The 25,076-nt window shown below is 36.6% G+C and overlaps 2 protein-coding genes across 3 annotated transcripts in view; one reads left to right on the top strand and one right to left on the bottom strand.

Annotated features, from left to right (window-relative positions):
• LOC111514837 (A disintegrin and metalloproteinase with thrombospondin motifs 12) overlaps positions 1 to 4,031 on the bottom strand; it is a 99,491-nt gene extending 95,460 nt beyond the window's left edge. The window contains exon 1 of the mRNA XM_074177345.1: positions 3,875 to 4,031. Coding sequence (XP_074033446.1) covers positions 3,875 to 3,995 — 121 coding nt within the window. The 5' untranslated portion in view covers positions 3,996 to 4,031. The remainder of the gene's footprint in view (positions 1 to 3,874) is intronic.
• A 14,932-nt stretch (positions 4,032 to 18,963) lies between these two features.
• AdamTS-B (ADAM metallopeptidase with thrombospondin type 1 motif B) overlaps positions 18,964 to 25,076 on the top strand; it is a 97,414-nt gene continuing 91,301 nt past the window's right edge. The window contains exon 1 of one of the 2 annotated variants that reach the window (XR_012465898.1): positions 18,964 to 19,235. The gene's annotated coding sequence lies outside the window, so the exon portion shown is untranslated. The remainder of the gene's footprint in view (positions 19,236 to 25,076) is intronic. The other variant, XM_074177343.1, reaches the window with a different exon arrangement.

The following is a 25,076-nucleotide window of genomic DNA, read 5'->3' as shown; positions in this document are numbered from 1 at the left end:
CTCAATCGACCGCTGTGTGAATCGGTGATTCAAGCCGCGAAGCCGGACCATCAATTTCCACTTGCTATCGTCCAATCCGTGTTAGAAATCACTCAATGAAAAGTAAGACCTTGTTAGTTCATAGCTATCAGCACAAGTTTCGACTTTTGAGAGTTGTCGTTTGTTGCGAGCGACAGGTGGTTAACAAAAAAACAGATTTTGAATAGATTTATTCGAACAGTCAGTTATCTTTTGTCTTTAATTGTTTGTGTATTCTTCAAATGTCGACGTTTAGCCACTATCTTCGATGGCATTATCAAAATTTGCTATCGCTCATTACGACTCACGAGAGAAGTTATATTACATGCATGATATCTATAGTAATAAATAGAAAATCATGAAATATTCCACATCGAAAAAACTGAAAAAAGTGCGTGAATGAAAATATCAATCGACATATCCGAGTATCGTTTTTTTTTTGTAAACGCTCCCCTTTATTTCTATTGAAATTTATTCCATTTAGCTGATACACGCTGTAGAACAAAAAGTAGACGTGCTCTGCTGGCCCCACATCCACTAATTTTCATAACGTATTTTAACAACCACAGACACACTTGATCGGAGTTCTTCACACGAAACCGACTTTGATTGTCTGTAATGATACTTTGATGCTAATTGCCCACTTATCGGTATCTTGATCTGACGTTACAAAAGCGATATATCTTGAAGGAACAGGGCAGACTATTCCATTCGGATGTGAATCGGTAGTCTTCTTTGATCAATGGAAGTGTCCGAGAAATTCTCTGATTTTTTTATTGAGCAGTGGCGCCAAGTTTCTGAAGCATGCGACATTTTCAAAAGATTGTTTCAATGAAATAGTGTCGGAACATTTACTTCACAATGGATGGAACCGTTTTCGAACGACAACTCTTCAAGTCGAAACTTTTGCATGTCAACGATTGACAAGGTTTTGCTGAGTTTGAGAATAAACTAATCAAAAATTTGGAGATTGAACATCAGGTGTATGTCCATCAAATGAAAATGTAATAAACTAACTACCAAATTCCACATGGAAATTTTACTTTTCACATTTTCAGAATACTCGAATCTATTGATTCTCAAGCATTCCAAAAGTATGAGTTTCAAATCTTTCTCTCCAAATGTAATGTGTCACGGTGTGGTTAAACTCGTGGTCCTTTGCTAAAAGATGATTTGCAAAAAGAATTGACCTTCATGCTCATGAAACTCCTCCTTGTTTCATCTCCTTCTTTTATTATTTGTGGAAAGGGTCTCTCCTTTTGGCCAATATGAAGTTTTGGGCAAGAACCACAAGTAAACTTTTATACCCCTGAACTGAACAAATAATAATTTGAGCAAATTCCTTGAAGACAATGAAGACAGTGTCAGACTTGAATGTGTTTTACAGAACAATTGATAATGAAACCAATACATGAAAACATGTATTGGTTTTCCTTCTCCATATTTTTTCTTTTGTGGAAAAATTCAAGCTTTGGGATAATGTCAATTCACCAGTTTTTTACGGTATCGGAAGAGACTAATCCCAGAATCGAAGTTTATCCAATGAACCTGCCAACAACAAATCCTCGATCACTTCTGCGACAGCTTTGATTAGAGCATCCTTCGTACTGAAAGTACTGATAATAATGTCTTTCATTCAGACATTCTTTCTTAAATACTCCAACCACTATTTGATGTAAGCACAAAGACTTTCACGTCCGGTGTCACGATTGAAGTGAAAAAAATCTGGGCTAGTACACCGTGGTCGAATGCAACCTGAACGAAGGTCAAATTTCAAAGTCTCGGCAACTACTGACTGGCAAGCTACGTGTTCACTCGTATTTTTAATTTCAGAGAGTGGTGGGGGTGATGACGACGGTGGCGGGGTGAATATTAGAGACGGTAGGGTGAGCGACAGCGGGGTGTTCATGAAATTTCTCACTCCAGATCAGTCCGCTGGGTTGTTCAGAATGGTCGGCACTGTTACTAGGTTGTTCTGATTGGTACACGTTGTTGATAGGCGTGCTTCTGGTGGTATATCGATCAAAGTTCAATTTATGACATTATTCTGTACTGGATACGACGTTCTGCAGACCCCAATATGTTCTTCTTTATGTTTGAATTGTTGGAATGCCTATAGATCTCGATGGGCTCCCTAAGAAGTCGTGCGCGTTAATGCATTGAGTTAGACATGGCAGCAGTTACTTCGTATTTTATCACGTGATCTGTTTCAATTGGGAATTTTCTCCAATGGCATGGGGCGTCCACTGCGCGTGTGTTCTTATACCCTGATATATATGCTGCGTTTGGTTGTTCCGATATTGATCGAGCCACAAGAAAAGAGAATTTTCTAAACACTGGCGGATGTCAGAGGTCCTTTTTTGTCCTTGTCCGATCTGATAGTGTTGCGTAGGTAATTGGTTAGCTTGTAATCTTGTGACGTTTGAACAGTTTCCCGATGCGCTTCATTTGGTGTTCTCCAAACACTGGATTATATTGTTGCCGATATTCTTTTATCCGCTGAGACCAAAAGTTTGGTCTGAAGTATGCATACCAGGTATGATGTTGAAACTGTTGGTGCTTAGTTTGCTCCACCTATCTTCTTTAACAAAATTGTTAGAACTTCAGTCTCATTCACTTTTATTTTCATTATACCTAATAATTTTATAGACAAGACTTTTATTTTTTTTAATTATTGATCAACCAATTATATTCATTTTTACTGTCACTTATGTTAACTTTGTTCTGGTCATTGTATTTTCAAATTTGTCGACTTGCATACGGAAATAAATGAAATTTAATATTTATAAAATTATTACAATGTGTTAAAACAACGATAAAAATAAAATAAATACAACAATGAAAATTAATTGGCGCTCCGGGGCGACTTCATTGATTCCAGTGGCGCATTTGCTTTTTCAGCTGCAGGAAAACCCGGAAATACCTGCAGCACCACATCATCTGAAGATCTTGATCTAACAATGTCCTCTCTCTCATAAAACAAAATGTAGGGTGTCTCCAGAGGCTCCAATAAATTCAATGCATCGCCAGAACACTTCGTGACACGACTATCGTCAAGATTAAACCAGTCCGTTTCTTCTTTGACCAAGGCGTAATAATGACCACATTCAACGCCAGAACCACAGTGAACAATGACTGCATGAATATTATAACAGTGGTCTGCTAGGTTGAAATGTTCATCTATTTCGAACCTTCCAAAGAGTTTCTTGCTTCCGTTAGAGGTTGAGTCTTGTTTGAAAATCATCAGTGTTATTATTAGATTGACTGGTGCCTCAGATATACTTGTTTCCTTATAACAGTCAGTTAGTTTGGCGCATGTTTGACAATACAGTCGATCATCACCTGTTAAAAATTCCATTTTCAGATGATTTAACAATAAGCTTTGCACGGACTGGTAATTAGTCGTATTAGGAAAAGCTAGATGAAGTTCCAGAAATTCACATAAGATTTCAGTACTTCTTGAACATTTACCACAAAGTAAACAAGTGAGGATTTTTCCAGCCAAAGATTTACAAACACAAGACGAGACGGAAATAAATGAAAGTGATTGGAAGTGATTAAAGATGAATCTATCACAAATGGATATTGGAAATTGTGGCTCTTGAAGTTTCAACACTATGTTGTTAGGAAAAATAACGGAAGACAATTGGTGGAAGTGGACAATAATTCAAAAGATATAAAAGATGACGAACAAATCCATGACAAATCAACATTTGTAAACTTAAATATTTATTTCGAAAGCCGCTGAAACTTGGTTCACCGGTCACCGCAAAATTACGTGATGTTTGAATGATGACTATGTAAACCATTTCATAATAGAATCCCAAGAAGTCTGGAATCAAATAGGGTCACTTACCATTTAAAGGAGATGATGAATACGCTGGATACAGTAAACACATACACATCACAACCACAAAAACTAATTTGGTGGAAATATTACGCGTGAGCATACTCATGTGTACAAATATGTAAAACATTCATAAAGTCATTATGACATTGACAAAAGCGCGATGATGAAATATATGGGGTGTTAAACGTGTTTTATAAATAGAACCGCGAAAGTTTTCAGGCTGTAAATTAGTTGCTGTTTATTTTGCAATTTGGGTAATTATTTTCGACGATAGTTAAATGAAAATAAAACACGATTTTTTCTTTTGCTGAAGTTATTTTAGGTTTATGTAGCAGTTCACTAGATAAAAGTCTCCATAAAACTCAACTGACTGACAGAAAGCGTTAGGCCTTTATGCTTACCTGTTGAACAAATACATACAAAGTGTTATTTTTTCAAGGACGTTTATGAATGTTGGTATTAAAACAAATGGAAGAACTTTTCTATGAATCACCTTCAGAACACTAAAAGATTTCGAGTTGAAGAGATGATATTCCTTTGGAGAGCTCTCTGAATATGGTTGTTTATTTCAATATCGCTAAATGAAAAATGTTGAAAACTTCCGATGGAAGAAACAAGGCACTTTGATAAACCATCGACAAATATGTTTGTCGATTCTGATTCTGATTCTCCATCTTCATTCAATAATGTGATAATTTCTCTAAGGAAGGAAGAAAGCAACCAATTTCAAAATAAACCAATCACAAATATATGTAGATCGAGCAAAAAGTAACTTTAAGACACAAACTGGAAAACAAGCCCTCTCGAATCAACTACTTCCATATAAACATTGAATTACACGGAAGAAAAAATACTTTCGAAACAACTACTTTTATATGTCCGATGAATCATCCAAAAAAACACTTTTTTTTATTCAGTTTATACTCCAAACGTCAGTTATGGAATTGAAACAGATATAATTCACAGGATTGCGACACATTATAATATATGAAAGAAATAAAATTTCACGTACATGGAACACTGACTTTCTCAATGGCGGATATCGATGTTACGGAATAAGACGCTTGCCTTATTGCCTCTTCAGCACTACTCTGGATAACATCACAAGATGAAGATGGAGAGGAAGACAGCCAAAACCTTTCTTTTCCAAAAATTAATCTAATATGCTCCTTTCAGTAACACACAAAAAAACACATTTTTTGTTCAGTTTGTACTCCAAATATTCGTTGTGGGATTGAAACAAATATCATTCACAGGAAAGCTAAACGACGTGATTAGCATTTCCTAAAAGTTTCAGATAGGGAAACATACGCATTCAAATATATTTACCCAATTGACTTTCAACCTCTATCAACATAATGTTTCCAATTCCCGGTACTTTAAATGTTGCAACCAACAATTTGAGGTTGATTCTATCAAAACCCTTGGAGAAATCTGTATACAGGGTGTCAATTCGAAACCGAACCAACCCCTTCACTTGGGTCCTTATTGACAACCGAAAAATTTGACAAAAACACGTCAAACTCATCTTTGAGTAACATTTAAATCACATCAACGCTCTATCAGGGGCAGAAACAACCCCTTAAATCTCAGATTTGAAGGGTTGTTTCTGCCCCTGATAGAGGGGGTTGAGTGATGATACTACATTCAAATGGTCGTTCATCATGCTTTAAAAAAATACCACATACAGGACTTTGTTTTTATTCAAGGAGTAAAACTGTGAAAATAACTGACTATCAAGTGTTTTGCGAAAAAACATGAGAAATCTATGAAAAGCAATCTAGTCTGATCTCAAAGTCATCTCCGAAAAACTACTGTCTGAACCCGTGGGTTGGGCTACCTATCGGGCGCGTCCCTAGGTGGCGGATAGGGAAACAGCCAGGGGACTAGAGGCCCTGTCCGGGAAGCAAATGTGTTCTTACGGACGGGGTCGCCGGACTCCTGGTCAGTGGCAGAAATAAGTAGGGTAAGGGGAACTAAAACACCCTCAAAAGCCTTTGTAAAACATGCCATCGTGGACCAGCCTACCCAAGCTAAGGTGTGAGGAATCGTGCCGACAGCTGAATGGCCGCAGGATGATATACGGTCACGAACGATCCCCTTGGGAAACTGAGCGAGACCTCATTGTAATCAGCCTACTTCTGGTAATAGGGGGCTCTGCCATAGTTGACCAACTCTTCTCTTGCTACTCGTGGGAACACACATGAATGAAACAAAACAGAAACAACAAAAACCAATCCCGAGGCTGAATAGAAGTGCTCACCTCAATCTAAGGCGGTGGCTGGGGATGAACAGAAATGTCCACCCCAACCTATCGCTTGGAATGAGACTGGACATTGCAGATCACCTCCAACAGCAAGGGCACTTCCTGCAACGGGCGCCAAGTGCTCCGCCTTCAATAAAGGCAAGGAACCGGCTGCCCCTGCAGGAAAGCTCTCTTACTTGTGCATCTCCGCGGAGGGAATGACAAGGAGATTAAAGAAGCCGCGCAACGACAGTAATATCGCTGCATCTTCCAAAACCTTCGCGAAGGCCATCGTGAGACACCTCAAGGTTGCCAAAGAGGGTGTGTTCGGCGAGTCTTGGCCTTCACCTGCCAATATAAAGGAGATGTCTCCTAGTGACCTGTTCACCTTCCTGGAAAGGACAGAATGCACGATGACCTTGGAGGACAACTCCTCGGGGGGATGTACAAAGGGTCATATGTGGCCTAAGTCTCCCTACTCTACAGATACCAGATATAATAGGGGAGCACACGATGCAAAATGGGGATTTACTCAAGCGTCATAGAGACATATTAGGTTGCAAAGCTTAGATAATAAGAAGTTATATAATGTTATATAATATATACCTTTTCATCGGTGGGGGAAGCGGCTATAGATTTTTAAATATGTAAAAAAATACTGTCGCGTGGACATATTCGAGCGCGTCAGATATTGATAGCCTCAATGTCCTACGTATTTTCAATAATATTCGTATGGTAATCTGATCGTTTGCATGATGCGGTGGTTGTACGTAAAGGTTAAAAGTGAAAAGAAAAAAAATTCAATCGAGAGCGTTAGATTTTCTAAGGGGGTGTTAAGTGCAACAAAAAAAAGATCTCATTCAATAATCTGACGATTTCGATCTGACGCAAATTCGCAGCCATCATTATAATGTGCAAAAAAAATCGTCATTTTGAAATACTCAAGCGCGTTAGATTGAGATATATATCGTTCATCTTTGAGTTCTAGACATGCTGTCTCATAATCTGACGATTATCTAGAGGGATTCGCCTAATCTGACGAAAAAAATATTTTTTTTTTCAAATCATTGAACTTAATTAATTGAAAAGGTCAGGAAATAGCATGCAAATAAATACGTGTATGTTTTTTAAGTAAAATACCTACTTGTATTTATAAGGAAATAATTTTTGACAAATGCTCAAAATATTTGAATTTTTTATAATGAATTGATTAATTAATTATCATCTTCATCACGAACGAGTCTCTGTGATCAGCTGTAATGGCGTCATGGCAACAGAATTTAGAGTGGGGACGGAGTGAGATATTAAAAAATAGAGAAAAAGTGAAAGAGAAATAGAAACTCGGAGAGAAAAATATTGGTATAACACAGCTGCACGCATTGAACTGTATCGACGAATTTTCGTTATTTTGGCTTGCGGAAATCGTCAGATTATATATTTTTCGTTTTCCTTGAATTATTTCCTTTAAAATTAAAAAAATTTGCAACGCTCGAAAATGTCGAAATGACGTTTTACAACTTTGCTGCCCACCCCTTCCTTTACGTCACTCTCAAATTGTCAGATTACTGGAATATACACTTTTCAGCATGTAATTAACTCACCCTACCTCAATCTGACGCGCTCGGGAATTTCTGATGATCAATTTTTTTACTAATCTGATCCTTTATCCTTCACGAGCGGCCTTATATATAGGGCTCATATTTGGTGGAGGTACTTAACCGGGTACAAGGTATCCCTCTGTATATTAATCTGCCGCGCTTTAGTGAATCCCAAAATCCCCGCTTGGGCTCCCCTAATAATACCAGAACTGCTGTCTGAAGTTCTCTATACGTAGTTGTCATTCATTTCTTCAAATCTTACAAATTTTGATACTGTGTTTCATTAACAATCGATTTCAGACACCCACATGAGAAGAAATGTATTGGTAATGAGTCAGGTGATCGTGGAGGTCATTCTAATGGTCCTATTTGTAACTGGAAGAAAATTGTGTGGTGGAGTTCCATGATGATATACGGTTGTTGAAAAAAAAAGAAAAAAGATGTTTCTCATAGAATTCAATAATGGACCAAAAAAATTTAGTGAAACATGCACTTTCATCTCAGTACCATATGTAATCGAAAATGTATTGAACTAATAAATTTTTTTCACAATTTTCACCCTATATTCATACTCCATCAAACTCTTTTGTAATCAGAAATAACGACAACCATTGATAACATCATCAAAAACTCTTCCAAGCCGTCTGCGATTCATTTTCCGAGCGGTTGTTTCCCAATTAACGAAGATGATTTATCAGAGCAGGACCGAAAATCAATTAGCATTTTTACAGTCTGACCGTACCTGCCACACATACCCGTCCAGGAAAGCTCAACATGACGCATCACTTTAATTGCTTTTATTCAAAACCAATTTCCGGAACAAGTTTGGGAAATGGGAAGCCGTACACGACCGCATTGTAGGTGTCAGTCATTATAGACGAGGAGTTTTTTTCAAAACTAGCCCAGGAACGTAGGAGAAAAATACGTCAATCAAGCTTATACCATTGAATTTACTGTTGATACTTGTGACCCATCTAATACTGTGACTCATTCTCAATATGTTGACGATCATTCGTTGCTGGGACTTCGATATGTAACTTTCGTCTTCACAGTAAATGAATATAGCACTGATACTGTCTGCCACAGTAGCGAACTAAACGTTTGGTTAGGTTTGGATGGGTCCAGAGTGAGTAAGTCTAGTCGACCCTCGACCGCAACCTGCAAGGTTTTATTGTGGCTCACACCTATTCACAGTCGACCAAATAAACCCAGCTCCTCAACGAAGCCGATTAGTTTGTACGGTGAGTGGTCTTTCAGATCAGACGGTAAGAACGGTTCTATCAGACTCTAAAAACCTGATTCGGTCCCCAGCAGGGAAGCAACAAAGTATGTGCTTTGCTGTTACATCATTTTTCAAACAGAGGCGACACACTGTCATCTGACAGTCCGAGTCTCTCCATATGATGATTCAAATGACAGTGACCTGTGAGAAGGCCTCACTGTAGTACAACAACTTCTTGGTATCAAGCTTCGAAGGGTGAGTAAACGCCTTGGAATGAGCCAATCCTGTAAGATTCTGCCAGAAGCTTCTTACCATCCAGGTATTCAGTCTTTGTTCGACAAAGCCCCAAGCGATGCCAATGGCAGGTTCTGGTCCGATGAAGCTGCTTGCAGCACCCTCCTTTGGAAAAGAGTCAGCAGCCTCAATGCCTTCCAGGTCAGTGTGGCCAGGAATCCAGGTCAGTGTGGCCAGGAATCCAGACCAGAGACAATCTGTTGAGTCGTTCTATTGGGGAGAATCATTTTCGGCAATTTGCTACCGTTTGGTACTTTAGGTTTCATTTCATCACGATCTGTTCGCATGGATTGATCTCCTCTTTGATGCTATTTTAGCACCTTTTTTATATTTAGCGTTTTCAATTAATCGCTTCCTATCTTTGAATTTAAATGAAACAAAATGTATGAGATATCATCGAATTGTGTGGCACGTAGCACCGTTCTGTTGAAACCACATGTCGTTCAGGCCCGAAGGAGTTGGTTATCATCGACCTATAGTGCTCGCCGTTGACATTGATGGCCTCGCCAACATCGTTCTCAAAGCAATAGGAACTGATACAGTGGACGCTCTTGGATCTCATGTGTATTGGTATCTTTCCAAATTCTTCAATTTTGATAAATTTATGGATATAGCCTACGTAGTAGGTGATGATTATGAAAAATGAGAAATGAATATTTCTATGTTTTAACCACTTTAATTTGTAACTGAAATTACTGTCGTTTCATCCTATCGACGAAACTTATTCATTGAACTTTAATATGGGGATCGTGGTCTGAAAAAATATTATACAGAGGATCTAGATCCAGCGGGTCTGGATCCTTCTGGTCGGTAGCTAAAGTTGTTAATGAGAACTTTACAAAATCCACAATTTCACCACTAACACAAGCGGGTGGTTCAACTGCAACAACAACCATGGAAAAAGCAAATCTACTAGCTGAACAATTTGCATCCCACTCCACAGTCGATTTTCAGGGAATGGCACCAACCCACTATTCTCACATTAGAATCCACAATGACGGAAAGTACTTTCCGACAACGTTTTGTCAGGCGAATTTTGAAACAGCTCAATAGCAACAAGGCGTCTGGCCCTAATGAAGTGCCCGTCATCGTACTTAAAAATTGCGCAAATGAACTCGCACCAGTATTGTGCAGACTTTTCAACCTGTCTTATAAGAAAGAGGTTTAACCTTCTTGTTGGAAGATTGCTCGCGTTCAGCTTATTCCCAAAAAGGTCAAAAAAACTTCCAAATAACTATAGACCAGCCGCTTTGCTTTCAGTGATATAAAAAATCATAGACAGTCGTGAACCAACATATCCTCAAATATTTAGAGGGTTTCAACATCTTCAGTGATCATCAATATGGGTTTCAGAAACAAAGATCAACAGGCGACCTTCTATGTTATGTCACCCATATTTGGAATAACGCAATCGAGAAACATGGAGAATCAAGAGCTGTTGCGCTTGATATTTCTGAGGCCTTTGACCTGTGTGGCATGAGGGTTTGCTAGCCAAACTACGATGCTATGGCTTGTCGTATAATTTTTCTGTATGGCTCTCTAGCTTCCTGAAAGAACGTTGCCTGCAAGTGGCCGTCGATAGATACCTTTCGAATACCTTCACCGTAAACTCTGGTGTTCCCCAGCCTTCTTTTTATTGTATATCAACGACTTATTGGGAAAAAACAATATATTGGTTTGCTGACGACAGCACACTCGTCTCGTCATTCCATTTGGATTCCGAGTCATCGGCTACGGAGGCACATCACCGGCAGCAGGAGGTTGCATATCTAAATGGGGATCTAGAAGTGAATTCGAATGGACGATTCCAGTATTTCTATTCAGTGTTGCCACTACAAAATTTTCTGGTCTAAATCGACTGAAATTTTCTAGACCTTTTTGGAATATTTCAAATTCGGAACAGATAGAATTTGTAACTTCATAGATTCCTGGATGTTCCCGAATATATGAATAGACGTATTGAAGTTGATATGAACAAAAATAAAAAATCCTTTACAGGTTGTTCAATTGTTCGAAACCTGTCACCTATATATGTTCACCTGTTGTCACAAACAGCATTTCAGTGTTCAGTTTGTTTTTGCCGAGTAGTTACGTTTTGATAGTACCTATATTCTGTAGATGTTTTTCCATACCATTATTATTACCGGAGGATGTTCCAGGTACCCTATCGGAAGACAATTTATTGATTGAAGACCATTCAGTTGCAGAACTTCAAAGATGATTAGACCTTTTCTATCAGAACGATCCTGTTCTACTGAATACAATGAACAATAAGTGAATACAACAATAAAATTTCATATGGTATATGACATGTGACGGTAAAATGACAGAATTATCACTATTAAACAACATACAAACTTAAAATTCCCTAGAATTTTTTATTTTTGTCCATATTAACTTCAATTATTCATATATCCGGGAACATCCAGAAATCTATAAAATTCAAAATTCTATCTGTTCCGACTTTGAAGTATTCCAAAAAAAGTACTGGAAAATGTCAGTCGATTTAGACCCAAAAATTTTATAGTGGCAACACTGAATAGGGGTACTGGAATCGTCCATTGGGGTTTAAGTGACCAGGTTCAATTCAATGCCACAAAAACCCAGGCATTGGTTATCTCCAAGAAGATAAATGTCTCCGAATCGAATATAATAGTGTCAGGTCAGACAATTCCGCTTTCTGCCTCGATAAGTTTGTTGGGGGTGTAACTGGACACCAAAATGTCTTTGCACAATCATGTCACTGGAATTGCAAAGGCTGCTTCTCAAAAGCTGGGAACACTGTTCCGAACCAGAAAACTGTACACACCTCAGCAACTTTTGATGCTTTATAAAGCTCAGATGAGACCTTCTTTAGAGTACCGTTCTCAAGTATGGAGCTCTGCCCCCAAACATATCCTGAAGTTGCTGGATTCCATCCAAAAGAGAGCCATCCACCTGAATGGAGACGCGAACATCACGTGCAACCTTGATAGCCTGAAGCATCGAAGAAATGTTGAAAATTTGTCTTTTTTTTATAGATACTTCCACGGGAGGTGTTCAAGTGACTTGACACATTTAATTCTACCAAGAGCGGTACATATCAGAAATACGCTGCTCATCGTTTTGATGTTCAACTCAGTATACCTCGAACTTCACTATTTAAAAACTCTTTCATTTGGAGAACGGCGTTTAAGTGAAATAAACTTCCTAAGAACGTTTCTCCAAATGGATTCAATCTTCAGCGATTCAAATCCAATTTTAATTGCTACTTTCGCACAGACACCGCTCAGAGAACGCCTTAAGGATTTTCCTGTAGTGCTTGTGTTTTATCCTTAAGAACAAAAAAAATCGGAAGTGCGAAACTGGGAAGAATCTCTGTAGTCTTTATGTTTTCATACATTCATCCGGAATAAACATTTCCGAGTAGTGCATCCCTACATTATTTATTATAACTTTCATTCATGTATCATAATTGTGCTCGTCTAATAGAAAAAGACTACGTTAGTGACGTTTGATCCATCATACTTTCCTGATTGGGGTCATTTATGTTAAATGATAATTGAACCTATGCATCTTCTGTGAGTAAATGGCACTCACAGATTGCTTCAATATTGAAAGTTTCTAGAGGATATATCAAAGTCAACACGCACATCTCATTATTATCTAATGAATGCAGATATAATACGTTACGGTCTTCGAAGAAGCAATTGTAACCGTTTCTCAAGCCATAAATGGGCTTCTTCTTTTCTTACATGTTTCTCATCGCCACAAGATAATGTTATCTATAACAAAATTGATTTTATTTACAATACGAATACATCTTGGAAAAATTTTGTTCAATATCGAGCAAAAATTCACATTTATCGAAGATGTCAATTTTTTCCGAAACATTTTACAAATCTAGCAGAATACTCGTCAACTTCGGTCTAAAATCGAAACAAGAGGAGAAATGAATACGTAAGAAAATAAACATTTCGAAACAAAATCTCAAAATATTCATCGCTCTCATCGTTCAACGTACAAATGCCGGAAAGCAACTACTTTTCCGAGTACGTCTGTATCTCTCCTCGATACAGTGTTCAAACTTGTTTGATTTCTATCAATAGTATTGGTACATGGGATGTTTTTCCACTTAGTGCTTCATTTACGATACGGAGCTGTTTCTAGTAAATAATCTTTCACCTAGACGAAGGTTTCATACATGCAGTCGAGCCGTGTCGAAATTAATCGAGTCCTAGGCACAGAATCTATCATTAGCATCGCTTCAGGGTTTGCCAAAAAAAGATTGAACACCTGGTTGGCAAAAAGATTGATGGACTTCTGGCAGAATCTTCCAGGATTGACTCGCTCCAAGGTGTTTATTCACCCTTTGAAGATTGATACCAAACATTCTTAGGCTACAGTAAGGATGAACTACGATGTCTAGAAGGCCTTCTTACACGTCACTGTCATTTGAATCATCACATGCAGAGACTTGGACTGTCGGAAGACAGTGTGTGTCGCCTCTGTTTGGAAAATGATGAAACAGCAGAGCACATACTTTATGCCTGCCCCGCTGGGGATCAAATCAGATTTTTAGGCTTCAGCAAAGCCGCACTCTTACCATCTAACCTGAAAGACCACTCAACATACAAAATGATCAGCTTCGGTAAGGAGCTGGGTTTATTTGGTCGAGTGTAAATAGGGGTGAGCCACAATAAACCCTTGCGGGATGCGGTGGAGGGTCGAATAGGCCCACTCACTTTGGACCTAACCTAACCCATGCACAGTATTGTTCAGTTAAGAGCTTTCCTGCATTGATGAGGGGTAATAACTCGGAACCGGTATGTAGGTGATCTACTATAATAATTTCAGCGTGATCCTGCTGTGAAGTATCTTGCATGTATGTTTCTCGTATATAATTCAATATTCATCATAGTACAGGCCGGGGAAGTACTTGTTTTCCTGCAGGCATTCACCAGAACCTACTATATGGGTATGTTGGAAGACATGAGTGTTCCGAAACTTTATTTCGAAATATTTACTTTTTCGTACGTATATGTATATCTCTCCTTCATCGAGCTATATGGGAAATAACACACCAGCTATAATATAAATATATATAAAATGAAATATAGATGTTATTATTTCCAGTACATCACAACGTTGATGCAAAGATGAATGCGATTCAAATATTTACTTCCCAGATAATGAATTGTTGACATTCAAAAAAATGTCCTAAAAGACAGATTTACGTACAAAACACTCGGTGATTGAAAAGGTGTACTGTCAAATATAATCAACTCCTATATATTTCACCTGTATATGATAATAAATATGATCAGTTGTTCAGACAGTGCTGACTGAAAAATGTGTTGAACCTTTAATGTGTTGGTAGAAGCATAATCGTCTTACATCTAAGAGTTTCGTAGCTTTGTATGAAGAGTTCGAGTACGGTTCCAAATAGTTCTTTGTTGCAGGTCCCCACGCATTGATGCCATTGTTTGAGTGACTTTCGGAAAAGTGAATAATAGAGTATGCGAAGATACAGTGCCTTTCTTCAATTTCCCTCCTCTTTTATATTTTGAAGGGGTCAACTCAAAAAATAGAGATTTGGGATAATGAAATTAATGCATGAATACTTTATTTTGAAGTGAAATTAACAGATGAAACTCTCAAGATGGCGACTGCGCGTCATCTTGAAAGTCCAAAGGTGTCAAATCTGGCGAGCCGGTTGGCCATTCTGTAGGACCTCGACGGCCAATACAACGACCGGGAAAAGTAGTATCCTAATAGTTTTCTACTTTTCTGGAGTAATGTGGTGGTGCTCCATCTTGTTGGACTGCAATATCCATATCGAATTCATTAGGATTCGTTTGGACGATTTCAGTGACGAGAGGGTATTCAAATACAGTTTTCCTGTTGAATTTTTATCAATAAATAGAGGTCCTACAAATTGGTTTCCCAATATTCCTGCCCAAAAGTTAATTTTTTCTGGATATTGGGTATGTGTTTCCCGAAAAACGTGAGGATTGGTGTCACTTCAATGATGGCAATTTTGTCTGTGAACATTGCCTTTCAAAAAAATTTACATTCGTCACTAAAACAAATATTGCGAAGATAGGTAGGATGCCTTGAATGGTTTCCATCAAGATCTCGCAGAATTCTGTTCTTCGATCAGGTTCATCTTCAGTTGAGTGGTGTACGATTTTAATTTTGTATGGATGACACCTATTCCTATTCAAAATTTTTCACACAGTAGAAGGATACACCTTACAAACATTCGCGATGGAATAAGTAGACAGGATTTACTACCATCTGACCAATTATTTGCACTTGTTGTTTTTCTGGAATGAACGGATAACCTGGGGGCTTTTTATTGTGTGCACTACCGGTAGTTGTGAATTTGGATATAAGTTCCGTCAAATATTTTCTACAGATAGGACAATTCGGAAAACGTCCATTCAAAAATTCTTTTGGTCTCCTGAAAGTTACACAGTAAATAAAAATCCCTTCAATTTTTTCTTGCAATGAACGGAAATTGACCATTTTAGAGATTGTTGACAAGGTACCTTTCCACTAGTAAAACCAAAAACTAAATGAGAATATTCTAAATGTCGTTAGCTGTCTAACTGTTCATTGTCGTACTGACATTTTTTGTCGTTTTTATAAACAGAAAATAACTCAATAAACCTTATCGGGTTGTTGGAATTGCCATATGGCAGATAAAAAAGGAATATTTCTAGAAATATTCGATATTAATGTGTTTGTCTTCAGGAAATTATTAAACGTACCGTCATTTTGTAGTAGGTGAAGATATTGACTTCATATTCGATGGTTGTGAAGTATTCGTCAGCAGCTTTAAAATGATGTATCACAAGACCCCCCTTTCTTTTTGATTTTTTTCCCAGATGGTGCACAATCGCCATCCTGAGAGTTTCATCTGTCAATTTCACTTCAAAATAAAGTATTCATGCATTAGTTTCATTATCCAAAATTTCATTAATCAAAGAATTGCACTGTATGTTTGAAAATACTTGACATTGTTTCGTGGTGCATATCATTAGTTCGGACTTCCATTGTCTACTATGATATAAATTGATTTGAAATCACTGAAAGAATCTGTAAAAAAATAAAAATATTAGCTGAAAAAAACAATTTTATTAAGCAAAAAAACTGAAATCACAATGAAATAAAATACACGAGATGAAAATTAAAAATTATTAACATGAAATGAAAATTGAAAGATTGAAATATTCCAAACCAAGTTACTCCACGACGTTTCGATTGTTAGTATCCTCAATCTTCTTCGGGTGATAACTCGTCACCCGGACAAAAAATTATAAAAATGGAATATGTGGTATGTAACTGCCGAATGAAATAAATTCCATAATGAATAAATATTGGTGTTTCCAAATAATGCTTTCACACGTCGATTTGTAATTTTACTGACGTATTTTCTCAACAAACATTGTTTATACAAGTTGTGTCATATGTTAGTGGTCGATACCAACTTTTTCATTTCAAATGCAAGAACACCAGTAGCTTTTTGAGTTCTTCAGAAAATTTAAACATATTCATCATCTGGCTTCAATAGTTTCAGAAATACTAGGTGTTTTGATGATTACTACTAAAATTAACATTGAAAATTGTGAGTTGCGAAACTCCAACTCAAATTTGTATCCTTGTGTCATCTCCATGAACAATTATCTATAATTATTCGACTACAACTACCTTGCAGATCTCAGAAAAGATTTCGAAACTGTTAATGATAATGTTAGTGATGAATTGACTCGAATCCTATATCGATAATAGATAACAAATAACAAAATTTCACGTAATTTCATATAATATTTAAACAGAACATGGTGTCCCACAAGGTACTGTTTTGGGGCCCCCATCATTAATTCTTTACATAAATGGTATTTGAAAAATAAAAAAAAATGTTAAATACAACTATTTGCAGACGACACATTGATTTATGTAACAGAAAAGTTGGTGGATGAAATTGGTGGTCCTTTACAGTACAAAGCTTTTGTAAAACTGGATGAATTTCGATAAGCTGATACTAAATCCAAGCTGATCAAAATTTATGTTACTTTCGCACCGGCAAATACAAAATTTTAGATACCCCTTTACTGAAAATGAAAAAATTCAAATTGTTTCAAAATTCAGATATTTAGGTGTATAGTATAATAGGGAGCGGATCGAGTAAGGCCAACCGATTTCCGAACACGTAACAGTAATACCCAGATGATGACAAATGAGACTTTGTCGAAACTTCGGTGAGATTGAAGATGATAGCATACACGGATCAAAACCCGGAAACTAGTTCAGCATATTCCTATCCGTGAGAACTTCAGATTCAACATTTCAAACCTTTTCGGGAAGAAGAGGTTAATCAGGAAGAAGAATAGTAGTCATCTATTTATCTTTCGATTTTCATGGAATTTTTTTTCTTTCTGGATTTCAAATCATTTCTAGAAACATGTGGCTTCGTTTTCCGATAGCATTCCGGGTTAGATTCCCAAATTTCTGCTACCGCAGTGGTCAGTTGATTGGTCAAACCACCAACACTGACATAAAAACTCAGCAAGTTGACTTGGGTGTCACACCAATAGGTGGATCCACTCATGTCTCGCTTACGTTTATGCAGTTATTTTTGTCATTGGCTGGTACTACACTTATACGAATCAATTACATCTCATATGTCAACTTCAAAATTTATATTTCCACGTGGTCCTCTTCAAGGAACAACAGGTACGTTTTCTTTTTTAAAACATGATATATCCTTCATTATATGAATTAATTGTGTTTGTCTTTAACTTCCTGAGGTTTTTTTTTGGTCTCTATATCTATATATGTTGTGTCCACATTTTAGTAATTCTGCCGAATAACCTCACATACACTGTAAGTTGTATTCTTGACTAATCTGATCTGTTCCTTCATCCATATTGTAGCTTTCCTGATGACGATAATGAATATTGTTGAAAGCTTGGAAAAATATGTTCAATTCTTGAACAAAATAACATCGATATCTGAATATTAATTTGATAACTTTATTAAAATATTCATTCTAGTTTTTTTATTTCATCATATCGACTTTATACAGTTTACTTGAAAGTGAAATAAATTTATAATGTCATATTTTTAACTGATTATAATGATATCTTTGTATTATGTTATTCGATATTTGCATATTTGCAGCTTTATAGTTAAACATTATTATAACAATATGCTAACGCGAAGGAGTTTTGAAATAACCAAAAGTGTTCATACTTTTTCAAATTTTATATGAATAAAAATGAACTTTAAAAGGGTTTTTGCTTACTTTCTCATTATCAAGACCTAAATGGAAAATGAGCATTGAGTGTGAATTTTGGTATTCAACTATATTTCTTTTTTTGATTATTACTTCTCAAAATGAATCTGAAAACACTCAATATTTCCGAAACAATTGAAGATAAGTAAAGAATAGTGTACATGAAATATGTTTAGTATATTTTGAAGCATCTAAAAATTTGATAATATACAGGATGTTATATTTGAAAACCAATATACAATATCAAATTACTATTAGTATTTGCACATATCACACCATTTATAGAAAGCTTCGATTGAAAAAATGAGCAGCAATAATATTAATTGATGCGTTCGAGCGAATTTACACATTTGTGTACGTCCGTAAGACTACTTTTGTCGCGATCAGTCAAAAAGGGGAATGATTCCCCGTCTATTGATCATTAATTCAGACTGGACTGTGGGCATGGTCCAGCTAAGGCCCGCACACTATCTCGAGAGTGGAATCAGACTGGTCTGAAACGGAAACGAACCATTCCAGTCATATTCTGTTATTGTGCAGTGGGACAGGTGCATCTGAGTTCTGGTGGCGTGATATTTTTGACCTAATTCGAACTGTTGAAGTGCGCGTTCGCAATGTTCGCATTTGATTGACGTTTCTTGAGATATTCCTGAAGATGTGTGGTGCATGTGCGAGTTCAAGTGTCTATAGGGTGGAAATGGTTTCCGATAGTCGGTTTCTGAAAGGTATTTTGACCGTTGTTGATATGATAGAAAATGAATTAATCGGTATTTGCGAACCGATTGGTAAGGTGGAAAGACTAAATGCCAGTTCTGTGAAAAATCATTTTTATTTTATTTGATCCCATTACCTGTGAACCTCAGATTTCCGACTGTTTGCTGAGGTTATTTTCGTGTATTTGGTCAATATTACGTTGAGAATATATGATAAACGTATTCAACTACACTTTGTTGTGATATTTCCATCTTGAAAGTTCACAAAACTGTAACACGTGTTTTATTAAACAATAATGACGTGTCTAACACTGAGATGAATTGCATAATGCTATAATAAACTACATAAAATAATAGCTATCAAATATACAGTGCTTCCATAAAGTAATGCATGCAGAAACCGTTAGGTATTAACTGTTGTTGGTGTGTAGACTTATGAATTATGTATATAGAAACAGGCCTAATATTCCTTGCAAGCAACAACGTTATCATTAATAAAATTGATAAGATTCTCAGCTGGTACAGATATGTTGATGACTGCTTGGTTTTCATAGATGGCAACTCCAATTTGGCACATGACATTCTTGATTCCCTAAATAACTTACATTCAAAAATCAAATTCACTCTGGAAATAGAAAAAAATAATAAATTAAACTTTTCAGATCTTACTATAACAAAAATTAACAACAAACGAGATTTTTCCATTTACAGAAAACCAACCCAGACTGATCATGTCATCCCCTTCAATTCATTTCATCCTATGCAACATAAAATGGCTCCCTTCAATTGTTATGACACCAGATTGTTGAACATCCCTTTATCACCCTCCAATTTTAATTTAGAATTGAATAGATTTAAACAGATTGCTGTCAACAATGGTTATCAACCACCTATTATTCATAAATTGATTAGTAAATTTAAACACAGGTCAGATAGAAGATTGGTCTTCAACTCAACCACCTTCACCTTCTGTGAAATATTTTTCTTTGCCTTATTTTGATCAAAATATGTATACTGTTATTACCAAATTTATAGAAAATATCATACGTGGCACAAACATTTCTTTCAGATCTCATAATAACTTAAGCAACTTTTTAGTAAATACCAAAGACAAAATCAACAAATTACACAGAAGTGGAGTCTACAAGCTGGACTGCTCTGATTGTTCTGCATCTTACATTGGTAGAAACTATAGACCTCTCTTCACTCGCATTAATGAACATTTAAAAAAACCTGAAAAATCTGCATTCGGCCACCACATTGAATTTCACAATCATAACTGCAGCCCCAACATAAATTCCAAAATATAACGTAAAGTAGATAATAAAAATTTCCTCAGACTGGACTTATTTGAAGAGCTGGAGATTTCCAAACAACTTTCCGATAATGATCATTGCTTGAATACTCAAGTAAATGTAAACAGAGATTTCCTTCCCCTTCATAAAAAAATTATGAAATGTCAATTAATCAAATTTATTATTAAAATGCTTTATTCTAGATTGGCCTTTCCATAACATAATTATTTTAAATCCATAATGGATCACTCTTCAAGTTGGTACCATTATTTTTATTATGACACACAAGTTGTTCTTCTTTCATATAATACTTTGACTAAACCACATGGCCTCAATCCAAAAATGTATTTTGTCAGCTATCAGCCTATTTTGTTTTATATAAATCAAATATTACAAATGTGCCATGTACTCATTTTGATACTTTCTGTTGCCTGACAAGTAAGTAATCATAAACAATTTTCCAAATTTCATAACCTCAAGAATTTTCTGCAAATTTTCATAAAACTTTCTTTTCAATTAGATCACTTACTTTCAGGTGAGCACTGATGATGACGAAAGTCGAAAGCGCATTGCAATAATTTAATAATTATACACTTTCATACAAAAACCTCTTCGATTCATTTTTCCAACTCGGTCTGGAGATGGACTATTGCCCAATATTCATAGAGCAAATCTTCACCAAAAAATTTTTTTTTTATCCTGGACCAAAAATCTTCAATAACCTAAATGATACTAGAATTTGTTCGATTGATGACCTATTTCTTTTGTAAAATTTGATATTGAATCTAGAGTAAAAAAAAAACTTTTGTCTAATTTCTACTTAATTTCGGTTTATTAATTTCGGTTTATTAAACCATTTTCAAGTAACTAATACGTCAAGCCCAGACAAGTACTTGAATATTCACTGATAAGGACAGGTACCTATAATAAGTACCTGAAATAATAAATACTGCCTGAATAATCAATACCAATGCTACAATAACTAACTAGACTAGACAACAAATAAGAAAAACAATTGCGACTAATATTATAATGGTTATACATGAGAGCTCAAAGCATTTTGACTGCGACTTCAACATCAAAAATTCTCATGTAAACAATTTGAGTTATAGTTATTTTTTTTATACAAAAATGTTCATATATTATAGGGAAATATCAGATCAAAACAAGTAAAAACAATATATTTTGAGGATAACAGACTTTATTTACAATGCACATGAAAAAACATCGAAATGAAGTCTTTTGTGCATAACCTTTTCGCAAATTTTGAATTTTTTTTTATATGTTCCATCGTTTTCCCTCATAAGGAACCAACAATGATCCCCCATCATTGCTGCATCCCATCTGCCTTGGTAACGTTACCCCATTGTCAGTATTACTTGGTGGAACCTTTTTCCTTGTTCGTCACTGACAGCGCCCAAATTTTCTGGTAAAAAATTCAAATGGGAGTGCAAGAAATGGACATCCGACATACCATTCTGCATGTAGTTCTTTTACAAGTGTTTCGTAATTTTCTACTTTCTTGTTCCCTAAATACTCGGAAACAATTCTTTTGAAAGAACTCCACGCAACTAATTCAACATTACTTGATTTTTTATCAAACTGTTGATCACTTAGTAGTTTTCTAAATAGTGATTCAACAAATATACCTTCCTTGAGCTTTGCATCACTTAATTTTGGAAAAACGCGTTTAGGCTATTTAAACGCGTCACCTTCTTTTTCTAATGCTTTAATGTATAATGGAAGTAACAAAACGTTTTTGGGATTAACAAGAGGTATATTTTTCACGTTAGCTTGACCTGGAATATATTATATCTCGGAGGCCAAAGGCAAAGAAAACAGGAAAACTTGTAAATCCGCTCTGAAAATCTAGTAATAGTCCCGTGACATTCAGTTCATCATATATTTGCCATTTATACGTATTATGTTGAAATTCTTGCTATCCTGCATAAGCTGCTGGATCGTCACCACATTCTAGTTTATATATGCCCGATTTTTTCCACCTATCCCTTTTAGGTCTTGCATTGAATAACATGTTCCCTAAAGTATTATTATTAGTCAATGATGTAATTATGTTAAGTTTTAAAAAATAATTCTTTATGTTTTTGGAGAGCCTTATCGAATGGCTTATGCTAGCATATTTCTTAGTTTCCTTAGGTTCTTTCTGGTTTAGGTATAGTGCGTTCTTGATCAATTTTTGGTTCCTACTGTAGATCAGTTTTTCAATTGAGTTGCGAGATATTATGGTTGTTATATGCTAGATGCTTTATGATCTTCATTTCTTCTGGAAAAGCTTCCTCTGATATGTACTTGTCTTGGTTTCATGTATTATTTACTTGAATCTGGTCGAAAAAACCGAAACCGGTAGTAGCAAATGATAAACTTAGTAGAAATCAGACAAAAGTTATTTTCCTAATTCTGTATTCAATACTAGAAGAATTATTCAATATTCAAATTTTCAAATCAAGATTAAAAAAGATCCTCATTGGAGAAAACTGATACTTACTTCATGAAATTCAAACACATTTTTAATAATCTAAATTTAGTTCAATATTCCTCTTGAAGATGATCACTTGGTGCTCGGAACACGTGTCTAGGTAATAAAAATGACGGTTTGGTGTTGAGATTAAAATCCAGTAATATTCTTTACATCAGCTTTGTTAGCTTGTATCTTGCGAGCAAATCCACAATCGATACTCTATAGTAGTCTACAGTTGTTGAAGGCTTTGAAAAAGTTGTTGTAGTGCTGAAAAAAATTCTTATTTATGAAATTATAAAACAACGATGAAAATAAAAACAACAATAAAAATTAATTGGCGCTCCGGGGCGACTTCATTGATTTCAGTGGCGCATTTGCTTTTTCAGCTGCAGGAAAACCAGGAAAAACCTGCAGCTCCACATCATCTGAAGATCTTGATCTGGCAATGTCCTCTCTCTCATAAAACAAAATGTAGGGTGTCTCCAGAGGCTCCAATAGATTGTGCATTCATTGATATAGATGGTGCTTTTAGTAGCACCTCAAATAAACGCACGATTAGATTGTTAGAGGCTCGGAACAGACATTTCTCACTAAACGAGTAGATGCTGTCTGGAAGAGGAGATAATTTAAGTTACAGTGGAAAAAAGCTAAACCTAAAAACCAGTACTATGTTCTCTTCTATGGTCACTGGTGTTCGACAATGTAATAAAGAAACTGCACAATCGTAGCTTCACGACTGGAGGTTCACAAGGCCATAATCTTATTTTAAAACTAGACTACAGAGTAAGAACTCGCTGTCAACCCTACCAAGAAGCGAAAGTAAACACTTTCAATGAAACTTAACTTATATTTTCCAAAGTAGTAGGATACCTAGGAAATACACATGAATGAAACAAACACAAAAAACAGAAACAACAAAAACAAAAACCAATCCCGAGGCTGGACAGAAGTGCTCACCTCAATTCAAGGCGGTGGCTGGGGATGAACAGAATTGTCCACCCCAATCTATCGCTTGGAAAGAGGCATAGTGATGTAATACAAAGGCTAAGGTGTAAGCGCATTTGCGGCGCCAAGGCCAAAAGGAGAAAGAGAACGAAAGAGGCAGGAGTGGCAGCAACTATAAGCGCACCCTCCTCCTCCCCCACTATACCTCCAACAGCAAAGGCATTTCCTGCAGCGGGCGCCAAGAGCTCCACCTTGAATGAAGGCAAGGAACCGACTGCCCCTGCAGGAAAGATCCCTCACTTGTGCACCTAAAGAAGGTTGAAGAAACCGCACAACGACAGTAATGTCGTTGCACTTTCCAAAACCTTCGCGGGGGCCACGGTGAGACACCTCAAGGTTGCCAAAGAGAGTGTGTGTTCGGCGAGTCTTGACCTACACCTGCCAATATAAAGGAGATGTCTCCTAGTGACCTATTCACCTTCCTGGAAAGAACAGGATGGACGATGACCCAAGAGGACAACTTCTTAGGAGGATGTACAATGGGTCACATGTAGCCTAAGTGCTGTGGGACCGTACTCACCCTCCCACTCTACAGATACCAGGGATACCTGGGCACCTTGTCATCCACGATTACACATACGAATGATTCAAGAATCAGCAATCAACGTGTTCAGGATTTAGCAGGTCTTGAAAAGTATTTTTCTGGAGGCCTCCGTTTCAGCAATAACCTCTTCATTCGAGCTAAATTTCTTACCGATGAGCATTTTTTTTGGAGTCTGTAGCCAACAGTCGCTGGGAGCCAAATCTTGCGAAAACAGTGGATGTGGGATCAATTCGAAGTTCAATTTATATAGTTTTGCCATTGATTGACTTGTAACAAGGTGTGTTGTTTTGATGAAACAAATTTTTTTATTTTCGTCATACGCAGTCGTTTCATTGGAATTTCGGCCTACAAACACTTCAATAACGCTATATAATATCAAATTGATGCTATTTTCCTTCTACATTACACCACCCACATTCCAAAATACTGAGGCCATAAATTTTCCAGCCGGTTTTTGTGCTTTCAGGGGCTTTAAAAGAGGTTTACCAATTGCTCTACACTCAAATGACGATCGTTTCGATTCCGGACTG

The sequence above is a fragment of the Leptinotarsa decemlineata genome, unplaced genomic scaffold (assembly GCF_025532065.1).
Source record: "Leptinotarsa decemlineata unplaced genomic scaffold, Ldec_3_MD MMD2_tig00002974_RagTag_RagTag, whole genome shotgun sequence".
In the NCBI taxonomy this organism is placed as follows: Eukaryota; Metazoa; Arthropoda; class Insecta; order Coleoptera; family Chrysomelidae; genus Leptinotarsa; species Leptinotarsa decemlineata.
Note: the sequence above shows the minus strand (reverse complement) of the source record. Positions and strands in the feature narration are given on the sequence as shown.